Source organism: Pempheris klunzingeri, chromosome 22 (assembly GCF_042242105.1).
Source record: "Pempheris klunzingeri isolate RE-2024b chromosome 22, fPemKlu1.hap1, whole genome shotgun sequence".
Lineage (NCBI taxonomy): Eukaryota > Metazoa > Chordata > Actinopteri > Acropomatiformes > Pempheridae > Pempheris > Pempheris klunzingeri.
The window spans coordinates 10,664,410-10,683,315 of NC_092033.1; the positions used below are offsets into that span (position 1 = coordinate 10,664,410).

Here is an 18,906-nt window from a genome sequence, read left to right on the forward strand (position 1 = left end):
ATAAGACCTTGGGATAATCTGAAAGGAAGGCCGGCCTTTGTGTGTGAGCCGACATGACGCACGATGAAACGAAAACATAAAAGAACACGTACAAGTACTAGATATTCTGGAGACTCAGTGTGTTGTCTGATTGTTGGGGGATAGACAAATACTTTTTCTTCCTACATAAATACAGATAGTGCAGCTGAGAAGGAAAGAAAACATTTATTTGGAAGACTGCTTTCACAGTAAATCTGTCTGAATAACCTGAACATAACCTAATAAACTGAATAGACTTATTAAAGACCAGGCCAGACAGTCATAACACACTAAATGTGTTTTTTCCTGAATGTATTTTAAAGCAGTTAAAGAAAAAAACAAGTCACAATCTCAGGTCATGTACATACAAGAAACACCTTCCTATAAAGCCACTCATTAGCATCAGCAGTCCCCTGGCTTCCTGAGGTACGGAAGATTATTAGCATACGGGTCAAAGGCCAAGCAGTTTCCAGGCGCTACTTGTCACTCCCATATAACCACTAGGATGCTAATGTCCCCACAGCGAAGCAAACAGGAGCCACTGTAAAAACCAAGCGTCACCTCTGACCCCTCTTCCCCTAAAGTTGCCCCCCTTTCCCGCTATTGATCCTTCAGATTCCTCTGACGTTGAGGGTAAGTGTGAGAATTCTCTTCCAGATGAAGGCATTTGAGGAGTCATTACCTGCGGCTCAGCCAGAGAGTGTGTGAAAACTCTCCGTACTGAGGTCTCTCATCTATTGACGGTGGCGGTGGTGTGTGCGGTTCAAAGGTTGCCCATTTCTTCTGGACTCTCTCAGTCCATACAGAGAGGCAGGTGTAGGGTCAACAGGACAACGCTGACAAATGCAGGAACTCGGCTTTGACATATAAAGGAGGTTACACACATGTCAGGTAAGCAACACTCAAATCAAGTTGACTGAACAATGGCTTTGCTGTATTATCTTAAACTTCTTGTATGTTCGGGCTGTATTCTGTCTTTTCACTCAATTTCTTGTTAACATTGGATTCATTTCCTCTTTGTTTGAAGTCCCACAGACCCTACTGCTGTACATATATACACAAACTGAGCTTCCACATATTCCATTGTTATTACATCAAAGGAAATATTGTTTTATGCATTATTGGGGCTGTGTCTGAGCAAATATATACTCCTTTTGTTTGTGAGATATATCTTTGACATACATATTTAGGAGTTAATCAGACCCCAGCTTTAACTATGAACTAACTATTCATACTAAGCTACTACTAAGCTGACTAAGCTGGTAAAATTAGAAGAAATGTTGGTAAAATATTTTTATTTTAGCAGTTAGAGGGCCCAGGACCCCAGACAGAACATCAAGGTTAAAACCTTTAAAAAAAAGAATTATCAAAATAAATCAGAAATGATTTAAAGGATGACTTAAATTCATTGTTATTCTATTCTCAACCAAAAACGCCTCCTTTGTTTTTATGCCAACAGATAAAATGGAGGTGCTCACACTGCTGCTCATGTTCCTCACAGTTTCTGGATATTCATACGTGTTGCAACCCAGTAAGTATAACTTAAGGTCTACTAAACATTTCAAGCACCCAGCTAAATGTACTTTAGTCATTGACACTTCCATGCTAATTATTTCATGGGCTTTTCAGGGACTTTGTAATTACTGTTGTAATTACAAAAGTGTTACAAACTCTGTTACACAATCTTTTTTTCTTAATTTTATTTATAATGAAAAAAAAGCAGTTCTGCATTAAAGGAAAAAGAATTTAGTGCTAACCAAACTGTTAAGTGAACTAAGCTGCTCTCTGTTTTGTGCTGTAGGACTGACAGTCACCCAGACCGCTGGGCTGGACAGAGACCGCCAGTCTGAGATGAGGAATGAGCAGCTCAGACATGCTTCTATGCCAGTGGAGGAGAAATTAAAGGCTGCAGACTCCACAGAGGAAAGGAGAACAGAGGAGGAAAAGACGAGTGAAAGACTGACTGCAGAGATCAACCCAGAAATGAGAAGGATGGAGGAAATAATCAAAGCAGGTTTCACTGAGAACATAGGAGAAATCTTAAACCGTAATCGAGGATATGAGTCAGGAAGTGAGGAAAGACCTGAGACATTTAACCCACGTTTCGGGGAAGATTTAGATAAAGGTGTAGAGAAGATGAGAGAAGGTAGAGCGAAAGTGGAGACAAATGAGGAGGGCAAGACAGTACAAGCAATAAGTGATGACATGGATAAACTGAAGCAAGAAATAGGGGAAGAGGAAAGAGAGAGCAGGCTGGTTGCAGGGATTAGTCTTCAGGAGGAGACTAGAGGGGACGTCCATGAGGATGGAGGAAAGATGTTAACCGTTAATCAAGGAAATGTGGAGGAGCAAGGAGGAAATGAGGAGAGAGAACAGGGGAACGTAAAAAATGCAATGCATAACGAATTAGTAGAAAGAGAAAAGGAAGATCACATAGTAGTTAGCAATCTCACACCTCCTTTAAGCACATCCTCTACTCAACTGGGGCAAGAATTTGAAATTCCTGCCACACTACAAATTTTCACTCAGTCTCAAATTCCTCTAAGTTCTCCTTCTCCTGTTCATCGTCATAATGCTCCTCATTCACCTCTGTTTACTCCCACACAAGGTCCTCCAGTACCCTCTCACCATCCCACCCCTGACGCCAAAGTTAGCCTTCAGTTCTTCCCTGCGTCTGTCACTCGTCCCAACCCTGAGGTGTTCCAGAGTCCTGGACATCATGTCAAGCAGGATGAACTGGATGTAAAGGCTAGCCCAAATTTAGAGGATGTCATGGTCAGAAATAGATCGTTTAAACCTGCACGGAAGGAGGTTCAAACCACAGGGGAGATAAACAGTGTTCAATCAACAGAGGATGAATTTATCCCAAAGGTGCAAGCAGCAACGCCAAAACCCAACCATAAAACCAAAGATTTAAAAACTGAAAATCCTACACCGAAATCAAATGAAAATAATTCCACTGCTAAACTGGTCGAGTTTAGACGTAAACCAAACATGACACAGTTCGCAGGCACAACCAAAACGGTTAAACTGATGGAAAATGGCAGCCAACCGACAATGAGGCAAAATAAAGAACCACCTCTTCAACCACAACAGACCAAACCTTCAGGGAAGACGACACCTTCAGTGAGGTCCACCAAAATCAACAGAAGTAGTAAAAATAAGACAATTAAGAAGTCCAAGGAAAAGAAAAGAAAAAAGAACGATATAACCAAGAAGGCATCCAAGGAAGTCACCGCGCCAACACACTTTCCCTACTTTATGGACAACTACTGTCCTCCTGAGTGTGCCTGCTATGGAAGGTAAGACATTATGGACATTGACTGATTATGAAATGAATAGTCAGTCTGGAGATTCACTGCTTTTGATGCTCTCAAATGTGAGAATTTGCAGCTTTTCTCTGTTTTACATTTTTTTACTAGCAATCTGCTATCTACCTATCAGCACCTTCAAAGCAAACACACGTTTGTTCATAACACACAAAAAGCTGTAAAAGTCGTGATTTTTTGAGGCTTTAGGTGCCAGATTATTTTCCGACTGGAAACAGTAATTATTTGCCACTGTGCAGTTGCCAGGAAACCAGCGGAGACTCATAATGTGTGTGCTTATTATTATCATGTGCTGTTTTCCAGAGTGGTCCAGTGCTCGGACAAAGATGTGGATAATGTTCCCTACGGTATTCCCTATAATGCCCGCTACATCCTCCTCATGAATAACCACATCAAAAGCATCCAGCTTGACCTGCTCAGTGAATATGTCTCCATGGAGTTCCTCGTGTTGAGCAACAATCAGCTCAAAGATGGCTCCATAGAGGGGGCTTTTGAGGGGGTCCCAGCTCTGAAGCGGCTCTACCTGGATAAGAACCTCCTAGAGAGCGTCCCAACTGACCTTCCAGTTTCTCTCGAGGAGCTTCGTTTGGACAATAACCCCCTGAGAGTGATGTCTGAGGCAGCCTGGGCCCGGTGTCCTGGCCTCTTGGTGTTGAGCCTCAGCAACAGCAGCCTGGGGAACCGATCTGACTCTCTCCCTAATGCAGTGCTTTCTCCCTTGTGCAAACTGCGCACCCTGAACCTGGATCACAACCAGCTGACATCGGTTCCTCAGGGCTTACCGCTGACAATCAAGGAGCTCTACCTCAAAGGGAACCTCATTGAGCAGTTCAGTGGCGGAGCCTTCGATGGGATATCAGAGCTGGTGGTTTTAGATCTGAGTGCAAACAGACTGACAAATAAAGGTCTTCTCACGGAGTCCCTTCTCAATGCAACTCACTTGGAGAGCCTCAACTTGGAGGGAAACAGACTAAAACAAGTGCCGCAGCACCTTCCCCGCTCACTTAAAGCTCTAAATCTGGAGGGTAACCTTATATCGTCCATAAAGAAAGCAGCTTTTGGCACCTTGAAAAACCTGGAGCACCTGAGTTTAGCAAAGAATAAAATCTTCAAAGTGGTACCAGGGGCATTCAGGACATTGCCGATCCTGCACCAGTTAGACCTGTGCCACAACACTTTGCGCCAGGTACCCAGACAGCTGCCGCACGCTCTGCACTCCGTGGCGCTCATGCACAATAAGATTCAATCAGTGCCTCGTGATGCTTTCTGCTGGGGTAATACAACTCTCAGCAGGCTCGTACAAGTGCAGTTGGAAAATAATTTAATTGATATGAGGAAGTTGAATGCACAGGCTTTCAGATGCTTACGGGGATTTCAGGTGGTGCACTTCTACTAAACCTTCAGAGGAGAACATACCAGCAACCATGCTGCTAGGACTATTAATCAAGTAAAAAATGAAAATGCATTTTACGGTACTTATTCCCTTATTTTTGAAGCCTTGCCCAAGACCAGTGGTGACTGCTGCTGCTATGCCAAAACCCAATGCTGAAACCGACCAACTGAATAAAAGATATATTTATTGTGTGTGAAATTCAATTTATTGTTTGTAACCCACCCAAACCTCATTCTAGGGCTGCTTTAATGATACCAATTCTCTTCCCACAGATTGTTTTTCCCAAAAGCGTTCAGGATTGGACAACAATGGAGTACTGTATGTGCAGAAGGAATAATCTGTCCAATCTACTATCACTGGAGGCTTTGTCATGACTATTTTCCAAAGCAAAACTGTTTAGAATAATATCCAGGCAACATTTGGCTTCAAACCTGCATGCAATAGGTAATCATAGACACATTCATCATCTTTATTTTATGTCTCTATCCCTTGCGTGTCGTCTGCAGAAAAATCTTTTTTTCTTGTTTCATTTGACAGAAAATTAAATTATGAGTTTATCATCAGCACATTTGGACAATGTGGAAAAAGTGATGTGAATTTGGCCCATTCTGTGCATTAAAATGAGAATTTGAGATGAGGTTAAGGGGCAGGGGTTCTTTCTGCAGTTCCAACATGCATTTAGACAAGCTGATTTTTATACTGCTTTTTTTATACAAGCTGTTTTATTTAACAGTTCTTGTAATAATAAATAAAATAATTTCCTGCGGGGTGAATAAAGTTGATCTTATCTTATCTTGTAAGTTTGGGAATCAAACTGAAAACTAAAATAGCACTCTTTAGAAAACAGCTTTCAGTTATAGAAGCAGGCACATAATCTCTGCATGTTGCTTGAATTTTAGTCACTGGTGTAAATATTGTAAACTTGATGTGGATAAAATGAGGTTCTCAAATCATTCATATGCAAAAACACACACAAGCTGACAACAGAAAGTCATCTCACTCATCTGAGTAGCAAGATGATTATTGTGCATCTTAAAAGAAAAAAATTACAGCAGCTAATAAAAGTGGCAGCTGGAGAAATATTTCTTGACTCCCCATTTGGACTTTTTGTCACCCATGACCCAAACTGCCCTGACAGACAGATTGCCTTCTGTAGGAGAAAAGCCCGGCAACATGATGCACTATATATAGAGTGTAGGACAGGTGATTCAAATCAGTGAGCAATCAGCATGAACGCAGAAACAGACTCCTTAGAGCCCTCCATTACCCATGTATCCGCACTCTGAATGGCCTCTCTATGGACTCTACTTCTACGTTCACTGATTAGAAACACCTGTCTCAAGAATGATTGATGAGAATTTCTTTCTTTTGAAGATGATAATATATGATATAATATAAGATTTTGATGCACAGAATGAAAGACATAAGATTTTATCATATTTATCTCTGGGCTAGCACCTTAAAAAAGGTGTGTTTCCTTCAGTTTTTCTGGGACAGGGAAATGTCACCCTGAAACATTTCATATAACTCATATTTGTCCTGCTCAGAGACTTGTTTACCTTTATGTTAGTGCTTTGAACATTAACTGCAATAAATGTTTATGCTTGAAATCATTTGCCTAACAAGTTAAAATGAAACACAGAGCTGCTGTTTTTCATCCGAGCGTTCCTCAAGTAGGGCTTTGTCTGAGTTTTGCTTTGTTTGTGCTTTCGTCCCTGGCTGGTGCTTATTGAAACGGGGAAAATTAACTGGCAGCACCGAGATGCTTCAATTTAAAGCTCCAGAGTCAGTTTTCCCATGCTCACACTGAACACTGGTCCAAATGTTCCACTGTAGAACATTTTCACCATTTTCCATAAACAAATCAGTCAAGGTTGTTGTTTTTGTACCATGTTTGGGCAGTGACGATTCCCTGGAGGATTTACATGAGAAACAGAAAATCATTAAGCTGCCAGGATCTGTGCAATGTCAAATGATGAAAAGCGTTGTGAGCAAACACTATCATACAAGACAGATTTTTTTTTTCTGCAAGATAAAATTCAGTTTGGTTTCCATGACGCAGAGATATAAAGAGCAATAATGACAAAGACTACAGAATGATGTGGTTGTCTAATTCATGATATAACAGTAAAATATTTTTTCTTTTAGAAAACTAAAATATGCAACAAGATTTAAGGCAGAGAAAAGACAAGCCAAGACTATCATGTTTATTTGCTAGTGCAGTATATACCTGTGGCAGTTCCTTTTGTTTCCTCTTACAAAGCTCCCATGCAGTTAGATCTCAGTGAACATGCTAATATGTTTTAGGCCGACATATTGAAATGTAAATGTGTTGTTAACAAAATATCCACTAGATGGCAATAATGTATAGAAAAATAGTTTTGATGAGGCCACGTCAGTTGTCAAGAGTGTAAAATGAGCTACAGAAAATATTGGGGGCTTGAATTTGGCTCTTTTCCAGTTGCCAAATAAGAAATTGTGGCAATTAAAATGCACATGCATCAGGAAGTTTGTCTTGTGGGGAAAATTGTATATTTAAAGCTCACACCAGACTGGAAACTCAGAAATCCAAGAACCACACAATTATACACACACTACTGCACACACAGGCATGAGTCATAAGATTTTCACAGAGGAGCGAAGATGTTTATGAAGTTATTTTACAAATATGCGTGAGTATTCAACTTCACCCCCACAGTGGAAAAAAATATACATAAAAAAATTATAAGAGGCGGATTTTTCTCATAAAAAAAGAAAGAAAGCAAAAACGGAGGAAACGCATTAGTCCACGTGGAGGTGCTTAGCGCTTTTTTTTCCCTCTCTCCTTCACTAATAAGTTAACTCAGCGACGTGGCACTGCACCCATAGGGCCTGGGGAAGAGGAGCAGGGGGAGGGGGACGAGAGGGACGGCTGGAAGGGGGGGGGGGGGTTGAAGACGAAGAAGAGAGTGAAGAGGAGGGAGGGCTTGAAGGATGGATCCAGGCTCCACTGGCTCAGCGCGTGTCCAACAGGGAAGAGCTTCAGCTGGGCAGGGAGCTCACCAGCACCTCCCTACGGTCCAGCAGGACCCTGACCCCATATCACAACACCACATGTCTACCTGGATCCACTGGAAACCCTCCCCCCCCTCTTTGTGTCTCCTTTCACTCTTTCTTACTCCACTCTCTCTTTTTTCCTCTCGTGCATTTTCTCCCTTTTCACTCAAATCACATAAGATTTGATTGCGTGTCCATTCATGCATATGCACTACCTGTGTGCACACTTAGTTTCCACAGTCTTCTGGTGTATGTGTGTGGGAGTCGCATACGTAATGATCATGTGAACTGCTCTCTTGACAGAGTCTGAACCCATGTGCTCATTTAAGTGGTTTGGCAGATGGTGAATTTATTTGTGTACCTCCGTATCCTGTGCTGGATGCAGTCTTTAAGCTTATCCCTCCAGGAGGTTTGCAGCATTAGTCGTAGTGTGGGCGCTTACTTATTGCCGTCATCTCTCAGGAAAGTCTGCAAACTTTTGTCAGTATCACCCATCTGACAGTTAACTGTGTTAGCTAACATAAAAAATACTTTCCCTTTCTGATTTTTTTTTTTTTTTTTGTCACTCAGATATGATTTATACAGTAGAGTAATCAGATGTAATGCTCAAGCCAAAACCACAACACCATTTATCAACCATAACTCTTCTTCTTGGAGGGAGATGGCACGGCTCTTAAGAATGCACTAAGTGGTAATACTTTGCTTTGCTTGCTGTTTTTCATTGCTTTCCAAACTTTCAAGTTAAGTAATAGTAGTTTTTGGTTTAGAAAATTCTCTGTGATGTGAACAGTTCGCTCTAAACTCTAACAGGTGTAAACACTGTAGCTGAAAATGCATAATTCAAGCCACTTTCCGATCCTTTTGTTCTAATGCTGACCACATTTAGTGAGCCCTTATAGGAATCAGACCATGCAAAGAGAGAATAGGAAGACAAAAAAGAACAGAGGAAACAGGATATTAAACCACACCCTGCATGTGAGCCTGCCAGACAAACAGACAAGCAGAAAGTTGTGGCACTATTCAGCTGACGTTCTTCTTCTTCTCACATTAATGAATTGTAGAGGCCTCCTTCCCAGGATGCATCATGAGATGAAAAATAGCTAGAGTTGTTTTCTTTTTTGTTAAAATGTCTTTGGTCTGTAAATTTCTGTCCATGGCAAATCTGTCGGCCTGTATCAGTGGCTTGATAATTTTTAGAAGCAACTTAACGAAATTCTAAAATGTGTGTTAAAAGTTTCATGAGCTGTACTGAGAATCTTATAAAAAAAAACATAAATGGGAAGTGGATATGTTTCAATGACAGATGTGACTGATGGCATATAATTTGTGGCTGTTCTTTTTCACATACAGTAATTGAATGCAGTTGTGAGAAAGGCGCGCGCACACACACATACAGTTGCAATTTTGCTGTGTATGGGAATGCTTTCCCATCTGTGTCTCTCTTTTTCTCTTTCATATACGCTCCCCCACACACACACATCTGTTTGTCTTACTGTACTGTACTGTAAAAACTTAACTACTTTCAGCCCAACCCAATCCCAGCTATCTCAGCCAATTTGACCTTAAATCAAAGCAAACCTGATCTTAACTCTAACCTTACACCTCAACTCCACAGTTAGGATTGACCACTTTGACCTCACTCTACTCTGAAAGTCAAACTTAATCTCACAAAGATATAAAAGTCCATGTGAAGGGTTAAAATGGCTGTCTTAGACTCAGAGCAGAGTGCTATTGCATGTGTGAGAGGGAGGTGGCGCTTGAGTAAGCTGAGAGATGGGGTTGAGATGGAGAAAGAGCAGAGGGAGGGGAAAATGAGAGGGAGGAGGGGATAGAGAGAGAAACCATGGGAGCCAGAGGGACCTCTAGACACACACATACAGCCCATCATCATCTGCTCCTGGTCTGGATCTGCACTGACAACACACACATGCAGGAGCATACAGTTCAGATTTTGTCATGCAAGTACATATGCAGAGCTGTCATGCTGTGTATTGTCAAATTTTACCGTTTTGCATTTACAAATCTTCCCAAACTCACATTTAATATAGTCAGTGAAACCTCTGCACTACCATTGCCCACATGCATGCACACCGTACACATATGCATTCTGTTATTCAAGGGCTCCACAAGGGGGCCTGTGAGCGTTCCTCTTGTGCAGAGAGGCAGCACATCTTGCTCTAAAGCCTAAACCAAACACAGCACATTAGTCTCTGAGGTTTACAATCCTAAATACACTTGAATCAGCCATTTAAACGAGAAATCAGCTAAAGATAACAACTGCTACAGTTGAAAAGATATACACATCTGCATTTATCAGTTGACTATTTAGAGAAAGCAAAGAGTCGGTGAGGTGGGGTGTGTGTAGACATTTCAAATTAGAGATTCTTTACTTGCCAGCATCGCTGAATGGAATTGGAACTGTTGGCATTTTCCCTCTTTGCTTCCCAGCTAAAACTGTTGCTTACTGTTGTGTGAGTTGCACATTCATTTAAATATTATAGATTGTAAACCTTACCCAAAAGTACCTTCCAGTCGGTAACTGAGAACCTTGCATGGTCAATCAAAGCACCCAAATGGAGTGGCTTATTTGCAAGGTTGCAGAAACTAATGGAATATAATGGCTTGATATTCATTTTCAGCTCATTTGTATTTGAGGAATAAATACACAAAAGTCAGACCTGCCAAGTCAGGAATACTACCAGGACTTTCTCACAGGTTCTATCTGGCTAAATACTAGATGGCAGATGAATTTAGACAAAATACAGCTGCCAACTTTCAGCCTCCAAGTATTAAATCTGATAGTTGTTTACCATTAAGTCAATATCTGTTTAGCTTTCAGCAGATTTTCCTGCCACTGACCATTTGTTTTGAGTCTGTTTGCACAGGGACTGCTGCAAATAGCAATTACTGTGCGCACGTGGAACCACCCTGGGGTCTCTGCCCTCTATTCAAGATGAGGATAACTCGGATGCTTTTTTCTTTGTCTATCTTCAAAACCTATTATTGAATGTATTATTGTACTAATAACTGTAAGTTATGTATTTCAGAAATCATGGCATCATCAGCTAATAAAGGCTTATGGTAATGGCTAAATCAAAAACTTATGACACAGTGAATAATTCGTTTTGTTTATAAAGATAATCTTCAAAGACAGATCGTTTGAAGGTAAAGACTCACAATTTATATTCCTGGTTAGGTTTATCACAAGAATAGATTTTGTTCCCTGTGTGTCCCACCGTTTACAGAATTAAAAACATGTAAAATTTGTCAAATGCATTTTTATGCAGACGATAATATCCTATATTAATTTTGGTAAATTTCCACTCAGGACATTATATTGCCCTTCTTGTGATGTAGTGCAAGAACCCCTAATTACATTGCACTGGTACCTGCTGTAAAAAAGTCATCCTGTTCTTTATCTTTTCAGATATCAATAATTTGCATAAAGATTTTAATATTGAGGGCCACAGAATTTACTAAATCTAACATTGATACTGAATATGATACTCTTAATTAGACACTTGTATCTACACTTTAAATATATCACAGAATCACGTGTGATATGTATTTAAAGAAGCAAATAATTGCCACAAAGATTTTATGTTATAGGTTATTGAATATTTAGAAGTGAAATATAGGGACAACTGAGATATTTTACTTTGATGTCCCTCTATTTGATTTGTACAGTCGAGGTTCCCCTCTTTGAAAGTTATAGTAGTTAATTCCAAGTTGTGTTTGCTTCCATGTGTAGTCAGTAGTTATTTAGTCATCTGCAAAAGAAACCTTGTCTGAAAATTATATTCATTTTGCTGCTCTGTAACTCTGATCCAAACTTGATTTACCCCCATTTGCTGATGCCTTATTAAGGCCGTACCCACAACTGATTTAGGGTAGACTGCTTTTTCTATTTGAATAATTTGTGAAGCCATCTATTTCTCCTTTCTCATGATGGTTTAAATGTGCATGTTCTGTTTGTTAGTATAACTAAGGAAACTAAGGATGGCACTGCTGGAAAAGTGTATATAAAAAAAAAAGGTTCAACCAATCAATAAGAGCACTTTATTATCTTTATCTGTTTTAAAGTTGCTGTTCATCGCTGAATGTGTGTGTCCTTTGTTTTAACAGTTGGTGTGTAGATTTGAAGCAAAACACTCATTTAGTTCAAGGATTGATCAGAGATTGATTCATCCCAGTAAAAATCCACCTGAAATATCTGTCTGAACAAACTTCATTCTCTTCTGCTTTTCTGTGATCCTCTGATCTGTCAGTCAAAGGTTAATCTTCCCTATTGACTTCCTGAAATTTCTTGGCTTTACACCGGCAGGCCAGTGAAAGTGAAAAACCCCTTGAGCCTTCAGGTGTCCACCAAGCGTGAACAGAAACAAGGCAAAACCACAGATGGGTTTTAATGGCATTCCACTTGGTGCTTGTAATACATTTTATAGGGTCAATTAATGGACTAAATTTTAGTAACTCCTATTTAAGAGGAGTATTTTGTTTTCACCATCTGATAAAATATCCTAATCTCTATGTGTCATCTCAATGAGTCGATTTGTGTTGATCAGTTCAGGTGGTCTTATGCAGCTTTTTTTGTCCTCAACCATCTGTCAGCCCCAGGCACAGGACACTCAAAAACTATAAACCAGGTCCCCACAGGAAGCACTTCCCCTGTGTCTTCTGCTTCCTGTGTTGGCAATTACTATGGTAACACCCTTAATAAAAGTCTAGACAGGTTAGTATGAGCCAAACTAGGTCACTAATAACAAAACATTGTTTGTTTGAAGAGCTGAAAATAGTGGAATAAAGTGACAGATGGTGAAAGTACAAGCACAATGAACAATTCAAATAAATGATTAAGAATATTATGAAAACTTGAACACAAGGTTTTCCATGCTAAGCAGCAGACATTACCTAAGCAATTATTCCCCCGCTCACATTTTTACTGATGTCTGTTTTGAATGTCAATGAGCAGAAAGTGAGGCAGACAAAGCCAGTTGAGTCATTAAAGGGGATGTAGGGAAAGAACTACTAAGAACTATCCAAGGCTGCTTGTTAACATTTTCTGGACCTGCAGCACCACTTTACATGACCTAAATACATTACAAGGACTTCATACAGTCGGCAACAAATCACCTGACACCACAAATCACTCTCTGTCATCACCTAGCACTGAAACATCTGACTGGAGAGTTGGCTTCACTTCCTGTTTTGCCTCTAATTTGACAGCCACAAAGTAAATTAGTAGCACTGGCAAATTAGAGGTGATTTCTTTCTCTGATCACAGCGGGTATTACACAGCTTTAATGCAAGCAGTAGGGGATGTGACGCAGGCTAAGGAACGCTGGCGAACAAGGGGCACAAGTGACTGCATGCTTTGCTAAGAAGGAGGCAAGTCTAGACACAAGAAGATACCACACAAAGTTGAGTTGGAGCGGTTAGTATGAATACACTCTGCTTTTTCACCTGGAAGATTGTCCATAAGATTATCATGGTTAATTTCTTCACATAAACAACTTGAGACTAAGATTGACAAACTTGCCATTGTGTTAACAAAAACATGACTTACCATGTAGATCATCTGAATATTTATATGACAGCAAAATTAGTCCGCTGGTTTTCAGTAATTATAAAGGTAATGTAAGCCATTACATTGGCTTACGCTAACATGAGCAAGAGTCTGCTGCCAGCGGCTCTATGAGCATTGAGCTAAATGCTAATATCTGCGTGCTTTAGCAACATGCTCATTATGTCAATGCCAACAGGGTGATCAGTCAGAGAATCACCAAAGTCATTACAATTCATCTTGAGGGGAAAATGAACATCTGTGGCAAATTTCATAGCAATTCATTCAATATACTTGTCCACATTTACCCCTTTTAACCATTTATCCCTCAACCTCATGGTGGCACTAGAGAAAAAATCATTATCAAAGTGACAAGATGCATCCTCTAGGGATCATGAATATATGCGCAGAATGACATTGCAATGCATCTTATAGATGGTGAGATATTAAGTTTTAAGTTTAGCCAAAATAGTGGACTGACTTAGGCTACATATCCCCGCAGCTACGCTGTTACTGTCATAACTCTTAGGTAATTTCTTAAGTAATTTCTGTTCAGAAAATAAAATATTACAGTTGGAAATTAACTTCTTAGTTTCTAAATATTTAGCACTGTGACAATCATTATTACAGTGAAAGTGAGATGTCTAATTTGTGAATTAACAGTTTCCAAATGCATCTACAAAGCATAACAGCCATCTTACCAACTAGTATGCATTGTCAAAAAGGATTTATGGACAGCTGTTTGTGCCAGGTATTGTGAGATGGTGACCTGTTGCCAAACACTTGTACAACAGTTCAGATACTGAATGTTAAAATCAGATATTTCAAACATGTTTAGTGTGAAAATGCGTGAGCCAAGTCCAATATCTGCCCATCTTTCTTCCAGTGTGCCTCAAAGAAGGAATGTTACAGAAGGATCATAGGAAAACTGAAGTGGGTGATGATGCCAGTGGATCATTTAGTTTTCTAAAACATTTGCAGTTTGTATTATCTGTGTTTCCCCATAAGGAAAAAGACCTACCACTTTGGAGACTTTCATCAAAACCTTGCTATCACTGTAACTTTTGATGTAATGCTGACAAAAATACTATCAAATCTATCAATAGTGGTTTTATCAGAGTTTTTTTGCTGCGACCTAGACACAAGGTTGGAAGCAATGAGCTACAACAAGCAGCTGAGAGATGCTAAAATGCTCCATAGAGCTGAGGAGAACTTGTCAATGTCACACCTAGCTGTTCCACTTAGCCTCTTGGGCTAAACGTGTGTTTATGTTACTCTCTGTTTTCAACTTTGCAGCATCTGAGTCTGTTTTTTGGTGTAACCACCACTTGTACTTTTCCTGATATCCTTGAATTCTAATCAAAACATGATGTTTTCTGACTCAGTTGCATTGCCATCCATTACCTCAAACTCTCAATAGTCAAGGCCTCTCATAATGCAGACATCTGTGCTAGCGTGTCTGTAAAATGGTGCACAAAGTACTTTTGCCCAATATGTTCAGGTGTCCTCTTGCATCAGTATATTTGTTGCATTGCATAAGTGTTTTACTGCCTGGTAGAAGAGGTATAAACACCTCTGTCTCGCGCTTAAAGGTAATTCTGTCAGGGTTAGTGATACAGACAGTGAGGTGGAAACATTGTGACTACATCTCAGCATTTGTGTGGTCATCTTTCCCATCAGTAGTGGACTGTGAAGAGGACAGACACTGCAAAGCAACGCAAACCTGGATGTGAAAATGTGAAGTATGTGGAAAGAATGGGGGCAGACTCTAGAGTAAACGTAGACTGATCCAAGAGCAACTGAATGATCCGCTGGCCTGCTGGTCTGCTAAGAGCTAGAATATCCAGATTCAACCAGTCAGGCAGAAATTTGGATCAGAAACGCAGAGCCCAATAAGTAGAATCTTAAACTTAGCCATTGGCTTCTGACTCTCTGATTCCCTGCCATACGTTGGCTGCTACAGCAGTAGTGGTCAGACATGGCTTCTCCAAGAATATTTAATTTCATCTAACACTAGAATACACATGGACTTTTTAAAGGTTTGGAGTGTTCACGGCATTTTGGAAAGCTTCATGAGAACACTGGAGAAAAGTCTGACCGCATCTCATCCGTTCCATGCAAAGCTGGTCTGCCATTGACCACAGATAAATTATCAAGAGTCTGGGAGAGAACAGATGTGGCCAACACCTAATTGGCTCCACCAACACTCTCTCTGTCTGCTTATCCCTTTTCCCTCCTGTTTTGCCTTGTTCTGCTACTCCCTTCCCTAAGCAGCCTCACTTTCTCCTCCATACCAGAAAGTCTGCGCAGTATTCATCTCCGTTTTGAAGCTGACCCTAACATGTGTCTTGCACATTACAAGCATTCAAAAGCTCTTTCCATCTTCTGGTGAGTGCTCCCTTGTGTCACTGTACAAACTGTTCCTACCACCTGAAATGCAATCACATGGAATATCGAGGGGTCCTACCAATCCCATTTCTACCCCTTATGAGTTGTGGAATTCATGATGTGTGGATGCATGTGGAGCAATAAGTGAGATAGGATATGGCTTCATAGTTATGCTATGATGTCACAGAGGACGTGGGAGTGAAAAGTAAGCATACCATACCAAATAAAAACTCTGTAAATGAAGAATTCTCACTCATCAAGCCAAGTACACAGATATTAGATTCTGTCACTTGTGCTGTGAAGAACAAACAAGAATTGTATTCACAGAAGTAGCAAATAACAAAGACGTGTGTGTGTGTGTGTGTGTGTGTGTGTTGACCTTCTTCCTCGAGTCGCATACTGTTCTGTAACAAGCCTGCAGGTTCCTACCGCACACTCCGAAGAAATAAACTTAAAAGCTAAAAAGGGAAGTTGGACGGCTAGTCCTCTGGCACTCAAAATGATAAATGTGGATGAAACAGAAGAACGTCTCTCAGGACACAAACAGTGCCATCTGTCTGTCTTTAGTGTCAGTCTGGCTGGAAACAGGCCTCCAACATATACAAAGGAAGTGTTTTGTCTGGTGAAGAGGGTTACCCAGCACTCTCTGCTCAGTTAGGATCAACGCTGGCACTTCAGACTCATCTGGCTTGAATTCACAGTGAAGAAAGATGGTTGACCTTCTATTGACCAAAACCCCTGACACATGCTGCTGCAGCCAGTTGAAGGGTGTGGACACCATGATGGCTTACGAGGAACGATGTAGGCCAGATACCACATCTAAGTGTTTTGGTATGGACATGTCTGAACAAGCAGCAGGAAAATGTTCAAGTAAAGTTTGAATATTTTTCAGTTTCAGAACGTTTAAGACACTGATGATCACACTGACGACCCTTGAAAGGTCAAAACCGCAATGTTCTCCATATTTTGATGTCAGCTAATTTGTGCAACGGTCCCTTGATCCGAGAGCAGGAGTCAATTATTCAGCTCTATGAATAGATCAAGGCAGGCTTAACTTTTCCGTGTTGTTGTATAATGATTCAAGATGTTTGGTAAGAATTTTCCAGTGAATCTGCTGAGATTTTAGCCAAATGTAATGACCGCTTCGCCAAGTCAGTGATAAAATCAATAGAGCCTGCAGTGGTCTGTTTGCAATAACCAGGCAGGAACACATAGATGCCCATGTTCAAGCATCCTGCTGAGACAGCAAAGATGAGGCAAAATAAACATCCATAAAAATTCTGAATGCATGGCTGATTTTAACTGTACTTGGAAGTTTTGGCGGCTGTACATCCGAAATCTGAGATCCACTGTAGATACTTCTAGGAAAAAGGAGGAGGGTGGAAACACACAGGGATCCAAAACCCTTTTAAAAGTAACTGTGAAGAAAGTGAAAGTCACTATGGCTTACTTATTATGGCTTACTAATTACTATTGTGGCTCTCTGGTTATCTCAAAGTCAAATCGTAATAGTAGAGATAACAAATAGAGGAACAAGCCACTTAGAGAAGTTTTTGTTAAGGGACAGTTTGATATTTTATAGATATCTACATCCAGCAGCCAGTTAGCTTAGCATAGCAGCAGGGGGACACAGCCAGCTTGGCTCTCCCCAAACGTAATAAAATCCATGTTACTGCATCCCCAAAGGTGATTGATACTTTGTACCTTTTCATCTTACAAAAATCAAAAGTTGAAACAACAAGCTGATGTTTTACAGGGAGTTATTGCACCACACTATTTCTTTGCCACAGTGACTTCTCCACTGGTTGCCTTGCAACATCACAGTGATCACAATATCCTAGTACGCAACTGTGCCTGGTCAAGATATAGTCCAGCTATTAACCCTGCTAACGGTATTTACCATACAGACATGAGTGTGGTATCAATCTCAGCATTTTGAGTTGCCGTTTGTCAAAAACAAGCTGCAACTTGATCAATAAAATATTTCCAACATCTTCAACATTCAGTGTTGACTGTGCCATGGAATTTATGAAAATGAGAAAATGCTGTTTTCCATTTTTTTTTTTTAAATGTCTGTTCTTTGCACACATTATGTTTCCCTCCACCAACCTCCTGTGTTTGGTAGAACCCTCTTTCCGATTGGATAATAAATAGACAGCAGTTATGTGTGCGGTTGTTTGGATTCAAGAACATTTTGGTCTTTTCTTGTTGACAGCATGTTTATAATCCATGTCCTCTGGCCATGTGCTGTAATACTGTATTTTATGTAATGCTGTCTGTGTGCCATACTACAAAAAATACAGAAGGTATTTGACATCTTAAGAAACGACTGGTTAGCCCTTCACACAAACATCTGCACTGGCCAGACAGGACTTATCCCCACTGGACTGGTGCACTAAGTGTTGCTTAATACTTCCGTGTGTGTGTGTGTGCGTGCTCACGTGCACATTTGTGCATGTATGATGTTGACACCTGTTTATCTACTTATTTGGCAGTTGTGTTTCCTCCAGAGTAACAGAACTGGCTGTCTAGAGTCCAAACAGTCTCTAATTGATTACATTTTACTGAAATTTCATATTCCATGCTATCAGCAGAGAGCATGTTTCTAAAAAAATGGTGACTTCATTCAATCTCTTGTCTTTTACATATTTTCTCTCTGTCATAGTGGCAATCGTACACAAACCAGTCCTTGTTAGGGATGAGTGTCTCTACCATGCTGAGCTGCTGATGCCATGGTGGGGTTTGGCTGATAATGTCTTTCCCATTCAAACACTTTCTGCCTCAGGCCGGCCAAATGACACCCGAGAGCTTTGGCTTGCCTGGTGAAGACATCACCCGTTTTACAGCCGATCTTAATGTTTCCACTAACGCACTCTTATATTCTCACCATATTCAAAAGGCTGTACATCTGCATCTATTATTAATAAAACTCATTTTGAGGTTTGAGGGCATGGAGGCGAATACAAATTGGCATTTTCCTTTTTCATGCATTTTTTTACCCAGGTGTGTTTTGTTAAGTCTGTTCAGTCTCAGACTTGCTATCTTTTGATGGGTACCCTGATCCAAGCCAAGCTTTGCATAATAAATACCATTCAAACATTTACTGCATCAACATTCCTTCAGGTTTTTTTTTGCTCAACCCATCACATGATAGCCGTTAAATATGAACTAAAATGTTG

The 18,906-nt window shown here is 40.4% G+C and overlaps 1 protein-coding gene across 1 annotated transcript; it reads left to right on the top strand.

Annotated features, from left to right (window-relative positions):
• Positions 1-1,482: 1,482 nt before the first annotated feature.
• Positions 1,483-4,743, top strand: LOC139222256 (asporin). Its single transcript, XM_070854229.1, has 5 exons — positions 1,483-1,549; positions 1,820-2,164; positions 2,627-2,793; positions 3,115-3,320; positions 3,651-4,743. The coding sequence occupies exons 1-5, from the start codon at positions 1,483-1,485 to the stop codon at positions 4,741-4,743; spliced, it is 1,878 nt and encodes a 625-aa protein (XP_070710330.1).
• The last annotated feature ends 14,163 nt before the right edge of the window (positions 4,744-18,906 follow it).